Raw genomic sequence first — 11,212 nt, 5'->3', positions numbered from 1 at the left:
TATACAGTTTTCTTCTCGGCATTAATCCTGATTCTGGTCTGCTCCTAAAACCAGCATTTTATTAAGTCTGAATTCAGCTTTTCCTCTTTCATTGTAACTCCTGTCTAAATTAATCTTTACTTTCTTTGAACTCCCAAGCCAATTCTATTATGACTCTGTCATGAAAAATTTATATATATTGTCTTGGTTATATATTTTTTTAATCATTGTGGCTTTTAAGGCTTTTGTTTTGTTTTGTTTTGTTTGTTTGTTTTATGATAGTGCCTGAAGAGAATGATCTGTTTTATGCTGAGCATGTCATGGTATACAATGAACATTTTATTTATTCATTGTTATAGAGCCAGACATTGTGGGGGATGTTTCTTTTCTTCTTTTTCTTTTTCTTTTCTTTTTTCAGTATCCCTGTCATAGCAATGTGGGGGATGTTTCTTATTCTTCCATTCAGCAAGGCTTTTAAAAACGTTTCCTGAAAAGGTTCAAAGGAAGCAAAAATCTCATTACCATTTTCTAACTTACGAAAGGTATTTGGAACAGCAAAACATGTTCATATTAAAATATTTTCCCTAGTGGTTAGGAAAACAATATATAAATAAAAAATAAAAGTTTGGGGTTTTTTTGTTGTTTGTTTGTTGTTTTTTGAGACGGAGTCTCACTCTGTCACCAGGCTGGAGTGCAGTGGTGCGATCTCAGCTCGGATTCGAGTGATTCTCCTGCCTCAGCCTCCTGAGTAGCTGGAACTACAGGTGCCTGCTACCATGCCTAGCTAATTTTTGTATTTTTAGTAGAGACACGGTTTCACCATATTGGCCAGTATGGTCTTCATCTCTTGACCTCATGATCCACCTGCCTCAGCCTCCCAAAGTGCTGGGATTACAGGTGTGAGCCACCGCGCCCGGCCCAAAAATAAAGTATCTTAAAATTCAACAAACAAGTATGAAACATTTCTTCAGTGCACATTACCATTGCAGTTTTGTTCTAATTAACTGTCAAAATGAATGGTACAGACAGCAGCAGTGACTATCTTAGAAATTCATAGAAAATGGAGCTTAAAGTTTAAAGTATGCAAAATTTGGAGAAGTCTTTTTTTGAGGTTATGGAACAGTGGTTCCTCCCTAAAGAATATCTAAGTTCTAGGTAGAATGAGAGGAGATAAGGGAGTGCAAATTAAGGTGGAGAACGAACATGAGCAAAAGATTGAATTTAGGAATCTAGAGTCCGTGGAGTAGAAGGTATTTGTTGAGGACTAGTGGAACGCATGTTCCCATGAGTGAATTCATATCTTGCATAATTTTGTTTGCCAGGCTGATGTTGAATTTCTCAGTGGATTGTTGTCGGTAGAGGTAATGCAGGATGCTGCTTCCCATCTGTTGAAATAGAGCAGAAAGAAGAAAGGAACAAAATCCCGAGTAAGAACCACTCTATAAAGAAATGTGTACCGATGGCTGTAGCCCACTACTCAGTCTAGCTCCGCACAGAATAAGGCACAGAGAAAGAGGCTCGGAGTATTGTGCTAACACTCCACATGGAGGGAAACTTAAGCGTGGGGAATTATAGACCCCCTCTCCCCAATTTTTTTTTTTAATGGGAACAGATTTGGGATTTATAGTGTTTTGAGGATAGTGAAAAAATGTGAATTCAGGAGCAAAGCAGCTTGCTGAAGAATGGTTTGTTAGATTGAAAGAGGATGTAGGCCAGGCGTGGTGGCTCAAGCCTGTAATCCCAGCACTTTGGGAGGCCGAGACGGGTGGATCACGAGGTCAGGAGATCGAGACCATCCTGGCTAACACAGTGAAACCCCGTCTCTACTAAAAAATACAAAAAACTAGCCGGGCGAGGTGGCGGGCGCCTGTAGTCCCAGCTACTCGGGAGGCTGAGGCAGGAGAATGGCGTAAACCTGGGAGGCGGAGCTTGCAGTGAGCTGAGATCCAGCCACTGCACTCCAGCCTGGGCGATAGAGCGAGACTCCGTCTCAGAAAAAAAAAAAAAAAAAAGAAAGAGGATGTAAAAAGAGTATTTGTCAAATAGAAGTATGACAGGTAGTTGTCATATATAGAAACTCAGCCAGAATTTTAAAAATAGCAAATAGAATCTGTTTGCTATTATTATCCTAAGCTAAGGATGACTTACTCTTGGATGACTTGCTGGACATTAGTGTTCCTGGGCTTACAAGTACAGGTACAAATGAATTCTAGCTCTCAGGTAGAGCTGGAGCCATGACTACAGACATGCTTCTGCTGTGGTTTGCTTGGGGTTAGAGGACTGGAGATTTGAGAATGTTTCTAAAGGAAAAAGACATAAGTGAGATAAATAGGGAATTATCCTACCAAGATGATCTAGAAATTAATTATGTAGTGATTTATGTAACTGCCTGTTACCACCTCCTCCAAACCTAGTCTGTTCTCTGATATTTTCTCTTAACCCCTTTGCCTTTGTGTCCTTTTTTTTTTTTTTTTTGGAGATGGAGTCTCGCTCTGTTGCCAGGCTAGAGTTCTATGGCGCCATCTCGGATCACTGCAACCTCCGCCTCCCAGGTTCAAGCGATTCTCCTGCCATAGCCTCCTGAGTAGCTGGGATTACAGGCGTGTACCACCATGCCCAGCTAATTTTTGCATTTTTAGTGGAGACAGGGTTGCACCATGTTGGCCAGGGTGGTCTTGATCTCTTCACCTCATGATCCGCCCGCCTCAGCCTCCCAAAGTGCTGGGATTACAGGCTTGAGCCACCGCGCCCGGCCAGCAGTTTTATTCTTAAAGCTCAGGAGGAGTGAGACAAATATAAGATTTCTTTCAGAATGAGATACTATATTTGAAACGATAGATGTTTTTCTCTATAACATGTTGGTGGGAAAAAGTAACTAGGAATGTTTTATTGTACTCCTTTTTAGAATCTGACTGCCCACTTGATGAACCAGGGAAGCATCGGGAAAGCAAAGACAATTTTTTGAAGTCAGTTTTGCTCACATTCAATAAAATTCTGACTATGGAGAGAATCCACCATTATAATATGAGCACAAGTCTTAATTCAATGAGAAAAAAATCATATAAATCATTTGAGAAGCATTTGCCACCTCATTTAGACTTACTTAATTACAATAGAAGTTATACTGGAGAAAACGCTCATGAATGCAGTGAATGCGGCAAAGCCTTCAAAAGGAAGTTTCATTTCATTAGACATGAAAAAAATCATACAAGGAAAAAACCTTTTGAATGCAATGACTGTGGAAAAGCCTATAGCAGGAAGGCACACCTTGTAACTCATCAGAAAATTCATAATGGAGAGAGACCCTTTGTGTGCAATGATTGTGGGAAGGCGTTTATGCATAAAGCCCAACTCGTAGTCCACCAGAGACTTCACACTGGAGAGAAGCCTTATGAGTGCAGTCAATGTGGGAAAACATTCACTTGGAACTCCTCATTTAATCAGCACGTGAAATCTCATACACTTGAGAAGTCATTTGAATGTAAGGAATGTGGGAAAACCTTCAGGTATAGTTCATCCCTTTATAAACATTCCAGATTCCATACAGGAGAGAAACCCTACCAATGTATCATATGTGGCAAAGCTTTTGGCAACACATCTGTGCTTGTTACACACCAAAGAATTCATACAGGAGAGAAGCCTTATGGATGTATTGAATGTGGCAAAGCCTTCATCAAGAAGTCTCATCTCCTCAGACATCAGATAACTCATACAGGAGAGAAGCCCTATGAATGTAACAGATGTGGGAAAGCATTTTCCCAGAAATCAAATCTTATTGTACATCAGAAAATTCATACATAATATTCACTTTATGAATATGAGGCTTTATTAAATATTTGCTAAATCTTATTAAATACTAAAAAATTCATGGTGAGAAGTCTGCAGTTTAAATGAATTTGGAAGAGTAGATTCCCATAAAAATCAATCAATGCCAATCATGTTCTGGAAGTGATAATAAACTTTTTACAGAAAATATGACAGAAAACAACTATAAATAATAGAGCATAAAGCTTGGAAAGTAAGCATAACTTAAATAATCAAAGAACCAGTGGAAACTACATTTGCAATTCCTGACTTTTAATTTTTATAATTAAATATGCAAGTGTGAGTATAAAATATATGCTTATACATTATATTAAATTATGCCTATTAAGAGTTTCTGCAGTAAATAACATTTTTTCTTCCAGTCTGAACATGCATAATTAATCAAGTGAGAAAATGTGGTTTAATATGTCATGTGAATTTCAGTGATATTTTCATCCATTTGCTGGCACTTTTAATGGGCGTGACAGTGTTACTGAATCTGAGTCTCCTTTAATTATACAACTGAAGACTTCTTATTAAAATTCATATAAAGATGTTTTCCTATGTATGTAAATAACAGAACAAAAAATTTAACAAGACACTAATTGAGGAGAGAAAGGTACTTGTATTCTGTATTACAATAAGTATTCAGTTGAGGAAAATAATTAAATATGTAAATAATTTGCACTTCAAATATTCCTGTTCTTTTTATTTTTCATTGGTATAACTACGTAAGCTGTAAGGATAGCTTAGTGGGTTTTTTTGTTTTGTTTTGTTTTTGACAGAGTCTCGCTCTATCCCCCAGGCTGGAGTGCAGTGGCGTGATCTCAGCTCACTGCAACCTCCACCTCCTGGGTTCAAGCTATTCTCCTGCTTTAGCCTCCCAACTGACTGGCACTACAGGCGCGTGCCACCACATCTGGCTAATTTTTGTATTTTTAGTAGAGACGGGGTTTTGCCATGTTGGCCAGGATGGTCTCAAACTCCTGACCTCGTAATTTGCCCACCTCGGCCTCTCAAAGTGCTGGGATTACAGGCGTGAGCCACTGCGTCCAGCCAGCTTAAGTGGTATTTAACTGGGGTATCATCTGTATTTTATTTTAATAAGGTAGGGTCTCATGATACTTTCCAACTTTTGAGGACAGTTTTGGGGATTTTGTTGTATTGTTTGTTTGTTTGTTTGAGGCGGACTCTTGCTCTGTCGCCCAGGCTGGAGTGCAGTGGCGCCATCTCGGGTTCACGCCATTCTCCCACCTCAGCCTCCTGAGTAGCTGGGACTACAAGCGCCCGCCACCGCTCCCGGCTATTTTTGTTTTTGTATTTTTAGTATAGATGGGATTTCACCGTGTTAGCCAGCATGGTCTCTATCTTCTGACCTCGTGATCTTCCCGCGTCGGCCTCCTGAAGTGCTGGGATTACAGGCGTGAGTCACCACGCCTGGCCTTTTGTTATTGTTTTATAGAGACAAGGCCTTACTCTGTTCCTGAGGCTTGAGCACAATGGCACAATCATAGCCCACTGTAACGGTGAATTTCTGGGTTTAAGCGTTCCTCCCACCTCAGCCTCTTAAGTAGCTAAGACTACAGGTGCAAGCCACCACACCTGGCTAATTTTTTATTTTTTGTAGAGAAGGCATCTCACTATGTTGCCCAGGCTGGTCCTGAACTCCTGGCCTCTAGCGATCCTCCTGCCTGTCATCCCCCTTCAGCCTCCCAAAGCGCTGGGATTACAGGGATTTTTTTTTTTTTTTTTTAAGAAGTCAATACATGTTTGGCTCCGAAGATGCCTGGAATTTTCCTTATGAACAGCATAGTCATCATTAATGAAGATGAAAACTTGTTAGAAAAGAGCAAGTTTTTCTGTGTAGCAACTTTGGAATGTGACATTTTGTAAATTCTACATATTCCCTTCAAGGATTAATTAGTCATTATTTAAAGTTTTCTTGCTGTCCACAATATTCCTTGGTAATGCCAAAAAACTTTTATGTCTTTTCTTGAGTGGTGACAAAACTTAGACTTGAACCTAAATTCAGAAATCAAGCCTTTTAAATTTAAGCTCAGTTAGAATTATGTTGCATTATTTTCTTTCATTAGCCATTTTTTGAAAGAGTAGTGTTGGGTAATAACTATAAACGATAGTGCTTTTTTGAATAAGCATACTGGGACTTTAAAGATCTAAATTAAATCTTGTCTTTCTAAGTTATTTTAGGAGGCTATATGCTAATTTCATTTATGAGGTCATTCCAAAATTTCTGGAACCTTCTTTTCAGGGAGTTGTCTTCACAATGAGTATGCCAGCCACACAGGAAAGTCTTGGTATTTATAGTCACAGGACTTGCCTTTTTTCAGCTCAGGAGTTTTCTGTCATTTCTTACATGAAGTCCTCACGTCGGCCTATGTAGTGCTTACCATTTCCATTCTGTCTCTCCTTCCCCTGCCTGTAACCGTCATCTGAGAAACTCCAAACTACACAGAAAAAGGAAGAGAGATGGGGGCAGGAGGCTCCACTGTTGCTGCTTGGTATGAGATGCCCCTGAAAGAGCAGCTATGTAGGTCAAGGTGGCAAGAAGTGTGCATTAGTCTGCTCTACAGCTTACTGGAAATAAAATGTAGGCAGGACATTTAAATTGTAATACATCAGGATGTCTGTATGTGGTTTCATAATTTTGTTTGCTCCCAAACAAATGAATTTTACCTAGAAATGGAGTGGGAGAAATTTCTACAAATATGCTTTAGCTGTAGTTTGGATGGAGTCAGAGGCTGAGGCTATGAGAAGGTGCCTATAATAAGAGGGAGTTAGTGGCTGACAATTTGCTTGGTGATTGTGTGCAAGATGAGTAAGAGGGGAAAGACCAGTGTATGAAGGAGACTAAGGAAAATCCTAACAGGACAATTTAATTTTTGGAAATTGTGAACCTTGACTCTCCAACTCCAAACCAATCCACCTCCTCTCATTTCCCCATCATGCCTTTATCTCCTTGTTTTGATTACCCTCCTCATTCATTCTTCTGAGATGTCTTACCCAATTCTCAGAGTTCACCCTGCATCCTTGTTAAAAAATTTTTTTTTAATTCTTTTATCGTCATTATAACTTTGTATCTATTTCACCATCTTTCACAGGTTGGAAAGTATTGTTTCTAACTTTAAGAAAGCTATGTGATGGGGAATGATAATTCATGCCTGTGATAGCAGTACTTTGAGAGGCCAAGGCGGGAGGATCACTTGAGCCCAGGAGTTTGAGACCACCCTGGACAACATAGTGAGAACCCCATCTCTACAAAAGGGAAAAAAATGAGCCAGCTGTGTGCACACCTCTAGTCCTCCCAGGAGGATAGGGGGCAGCTGAGGATTGCTTGAGCCTGGGAGGTCGAGGCTGCAGTGAGCCATGTTTGTGCCACTGCACTCCAACCTGGGTGGCAGAGCAAGATTGTCTAAAAAAAAAAAAAAAGCTACTTGTTTTCATTATTGTCAGGTTTCCGGACCCCTATTTTAGCAGTGTTTTCTCAAAGCCCAGGGGCAAGGCAAATGCAGGATTCTGTTTTGTTTTGTTGCCCAGAATGGTAATGAAAATGATCATCTGTGGGGTAGGTGGTAATGAGATGGAGGAGATATTTTCACCTTTTGTTTTGTCCAGACCTGAAACCAGAAACTGTGTGTGTGTGTGTGTGTGTGTATGTGAAGTGCTAAAAGAATGACATGAAGTGTACCCTATCAAATTTTTTTTGAGACGGAGTCTCGCTCTGTCGCCCAGGCTAGAGTGCAGTGGCGCGATCTCCACTCACTGCAAGCTCTGCCTCCCGGGTTAACGCCATTCTCCTGCCTCAGCCTCCTGTGTAGCTGGGACTACAGGCGCCCGCCACCGTGCCCGGCTAATTTTTGTATTTTTTTAGTAGAGACGGGGTTTCACCGTGTTAGCCAGGATGGTCTTGATCTCCTGACCTCGTGATCCGCCCGTCTCGGCCTCCCAAAGTGCTGGGATTACAGGCGTGAGCCACTGCGCCCGGCCCCTATCAAAATTTTAAGTGAACAGCACATTATTGTTTACTAGATGCACTTCATTGTAGAGCAGATCTCTAGAACTTTTTCATCTTGTATGACTGAAACTGAGTAGCCATTGAACAATGCCCCATTTCTAACCCCTCCAACCCCTGGCAACCACCATTTTACTTAACTGATTCGGTAAGTTTGAGATGGGGTCTCACTCTGTCACCCGGGCTGGAGTGCAGTGGCGCGATCATAGCTCACTGTAGCTTCAACTCCTGGGCTCAAGTAATCCTCCCTCCTCAGCTTCTTGAGTAGCTGGAATCATAGCTGCATATCACTATGCCTGGCTTAAAAAAGTTTTTGTTTTTGTTTTTTTGGTACAGACTGGGTCTTGTTTTGTTGCCCAGGCTGGTCTCAAACTCCTGGCTTCAAGTGATCCTCCCGCCTCAGCCTCCTGAGGTTCTGGGATTATAAGCATGAGCCACCCCATCCAGCTGACTACGCCTAATTCTTAAGGATCATTCACACTGTAGCCTATGACAGAATTTCCTTCTTTTTTAAGGCTGAATTATTCCATTGTATTTATATCCCACGTTGTCTTTATTCAACCATTGATGGACATTTAGGTTGTTTGCAATTCTTGGCTATTGTGAGTAATGCTACTATGAACATGGGAGAGCAAATATCCCTTTGGGATCCTGTTTTCAATTCTTTTGGATAAATAACCAGAAGTGGGATTGCTGCATCATATGGTAGCTCTATCTTTAATTCTTTGAGGAGCCTTTATACTGTTTTCCGTAGCAGCTTGACCATTTTACATTCCCACCTTTAGCGTCCAAGGGTTCCAGTTTCTCCACATCCTTGCCAACACTCGTTATTTCTTGTTTTCTGTAAGTGATATTACTGATTTTTTGAAAAGATTTCAGAAAATTTTGAGTTATAAGTAGACAATTTTAATGTAGATTGTAAAGCTTAGGAAATTGTGAGGAATTGAATATGAGGCTTCAGATGGACTATAATTACATGTATGCACTGCCCTGATTTATTTTTTATACAAATTATAGAAATATCTGCATTGCTTCAAAATTTGTATAACTGGAGGTTTGAAATATGTCATGTACTTTATATAAAATTTTATCTATTATGATAATGGTTGTACAACATTATGACTGTACTTAGTGCCAGTGAATGATACACTTAAAAATGGTTAAAATCTTAAATCTTATTTACATTTTAACACAATTTTTAAAAATGCTCCCCAAATTGGGTCTATTAAAAGTCTCTGGCCAGGCGTGGTGGCTCACCTGAGGTCAGAAGTTTGAGAACAGCCTGGCCAACATGGTGAAACCCCGTCTCTACTAAAAATACAAAAATTAGCCGGGCATGGTGGTGGGTGCTGTAGTCCCAGCTACTCAGGAGGCTGAGGCAGGAGAATTGCTTGAACCTGGAAGGTGGAGGTTGCAGTGAGCTGAGATCGTACCACTGCACTCTAGCCTGGGGGACAGAGTGAGACTCCATTTCAAAAAAAAAAAGAGTCTCTGGTAAGCACCTTATCTCTTCAAATCCTAAAAATCACCATTTGCATAATTGCCAAGTGTAAGTGAAAGAATATGATTTATTATGTAGTATGAATTTCACCTCTATGAACTTCATTTCTAACCATTTCCTGGTGCCAGTCAATAGATGTGGCAGTTGTTACTGAGCATTCTTGAACCTCCTTTTAGATAACAGAAGTCAGGGACAGTCACATAGTCTTCTACTGCCTCTGCTCAGCCAAGAGCATTGTAACATGTTTTCTTCTCTATGCAAACCACCAAAGGGGGTGTGTGTATGTATGCACATGTGCATATACATATATTTAATCCTGATTAACAAGATACTGAAGAAAGAAAGCAGCTGTGTTCTGTACTACTTTAAGCATTTAGTACAGGAAAAGAGGCATTTCTGCAGGTAAATAGTTTTATAAATATAACTCATCCTGTTTCACTGCTGTAGCTACATATCTAGGAGTAAACCTACAGGAGGTCAAGCAGCATGTAACTAGGGAACTCCTATATTTAGTTTAGAAAAATTAGTATGATACTTTGCAGAAACTTCTGGAAGAAAATTAATTAGCATTATATTAGAAAGGAATTTAGAATGAGGGAATGAATAGGTCTTTGCATCAACAAACGTGCTATGATTGAAAGGCAAATAGAAACTGATCAGGGCTTGGTGACTCTTCTTCCCTAATAAGGGAAATGTTCATGATATTTTAATTAAAAAATGTTAAGAAAAAAGTTACAGAGAATATCCCAATTTTAAAAAGTTTTATATACATATGTATTCCAAAATGTAAGTAGTAGTAACTTTTGGGTGATGTGATTATATATTTTGTACTTTTTCTACATCTTCTCTAATTATATATAATATTTAGCTTTTTTTTTTGAGACAGGGTGTCACTCTGTTGCCTAGGCTGGAGAGCAGAGGTGCAAATAGGGTCACTGCAGGTGGGACCTCCCTGGGCTCAGGTGATTCTCCCACTTCAGCCTGCTGAGTAGCTGGGACTACAGGCACATACCACCATGGCCAGTTAATTTTTGTATTTTTGGTAGAGGTGGGGATTCACCATGTTGCCCAGGCTGGTCTCGAACTCCTGGGCTCAAGAGATCTGCCCACCTCAGCCTTCCAAAATGCGGGGATTACAGGTGTGAACCACTGTACCTGGCCTTAGCACTTTTCTTATCATAAAATAAAAATGATATATATATAGCAAATGAAATGTTATTCCCTTTGCAGGGGTGGGAGCTATACTTGAAATGTTTGTTGTTTTCTTTTCTTTCTTTTTTTTTTCTTTTGAGATGAAGTTTCACTCTTATCGCCCAGGCTTGAGTGCAGTGGTGCCATCTCGACTCATTGCAACCTCTGCCTCCCAGGTTCAAGCAAGACTCCTGCCTCAGCCTCCCAAGTAGCTGAGATTACAGGTGCCTGCCACTACAGCTCGATAACTTTTTGTATTTTTAGTAGAGATGGGGTTTCCCCATGTTGACCAGGCTGGTCTTGAACTCCTGACCTCAGGTGATCCACCCGCCTCAGCCTTCTAAAGTGTTGGGATTACAGGTGTGAGCCACCACACCCAGCCAAAATGTTTGTTGTTTTCATCAAATTTTCTTTTCTTTTTTTTCTGACATGGAGTTTTACTCTTGTTGCTGGAGTGCAATGGCGTGGTCTTGGTTCACTGCAACCTCCGTCTCCCGGGTTCAAGAGATTCTCCTGCCTCAGTCTCCCGAGTAGCTGGGATTACAGGGGCCCGCCACCATGGCCGACTAGTTTTTGTATTTTTAGTAGAGACGGGGTTTCACCATGTTGGCAAGGCTGGTCTCAAACTTCAGACCTCAGGTGATCTGCCTGCCTTGGCCTCCCAAAGTGCTGGGATTACAGGCGTGAGCCACTGCGCCCGGCCCAAA

General features: G+C 40.6%; 1 protein-coding gene across 1 annotated transcript in view; it reads left to right on the top strand.

Annotated features, from left to right (window-relative positions):
- The window catches only part of ZNF684 (zinc finger protein 684), a 14,704-nt gene extending 10,225 nt beyond the window's left edge, over window positions 1–4,479 (top strand). Inside the window, exon 4 of the mRNA XM_011955218.1 lies at window positions 2,859–4,479. Within this exon, the coding sequence (XP_011810608.1) occupies window positions 2,859–3,780 (922 nt within the window). The 3' untranslated portion in view covers window positions 3,781–4,479. The remainder of the gene's footprint in view (window positions 1–2,858) is intronic.
- Window positions 4,480–11,212: the final 6,733 nt, after the last annotated feature.

Source organism: Colobus angolensis, unplaced genomic scaffold (genome assembly GCF_000951035.1).
Source record: "Colobus angolensis palliatus isolate OR3802 unplaced genomic scaffold, Cang.pa_1.0 Scaffold399, whole genome shotgun sequence".
NCBI lineage: Eukaryota > Metazoa > Chordata > Mammalia > Primates > Cercopithecidae > Colobus > Colobus angolensis.
This window is presented reverse-complemented; position numbering and strand designations above follow the sequence as displayed.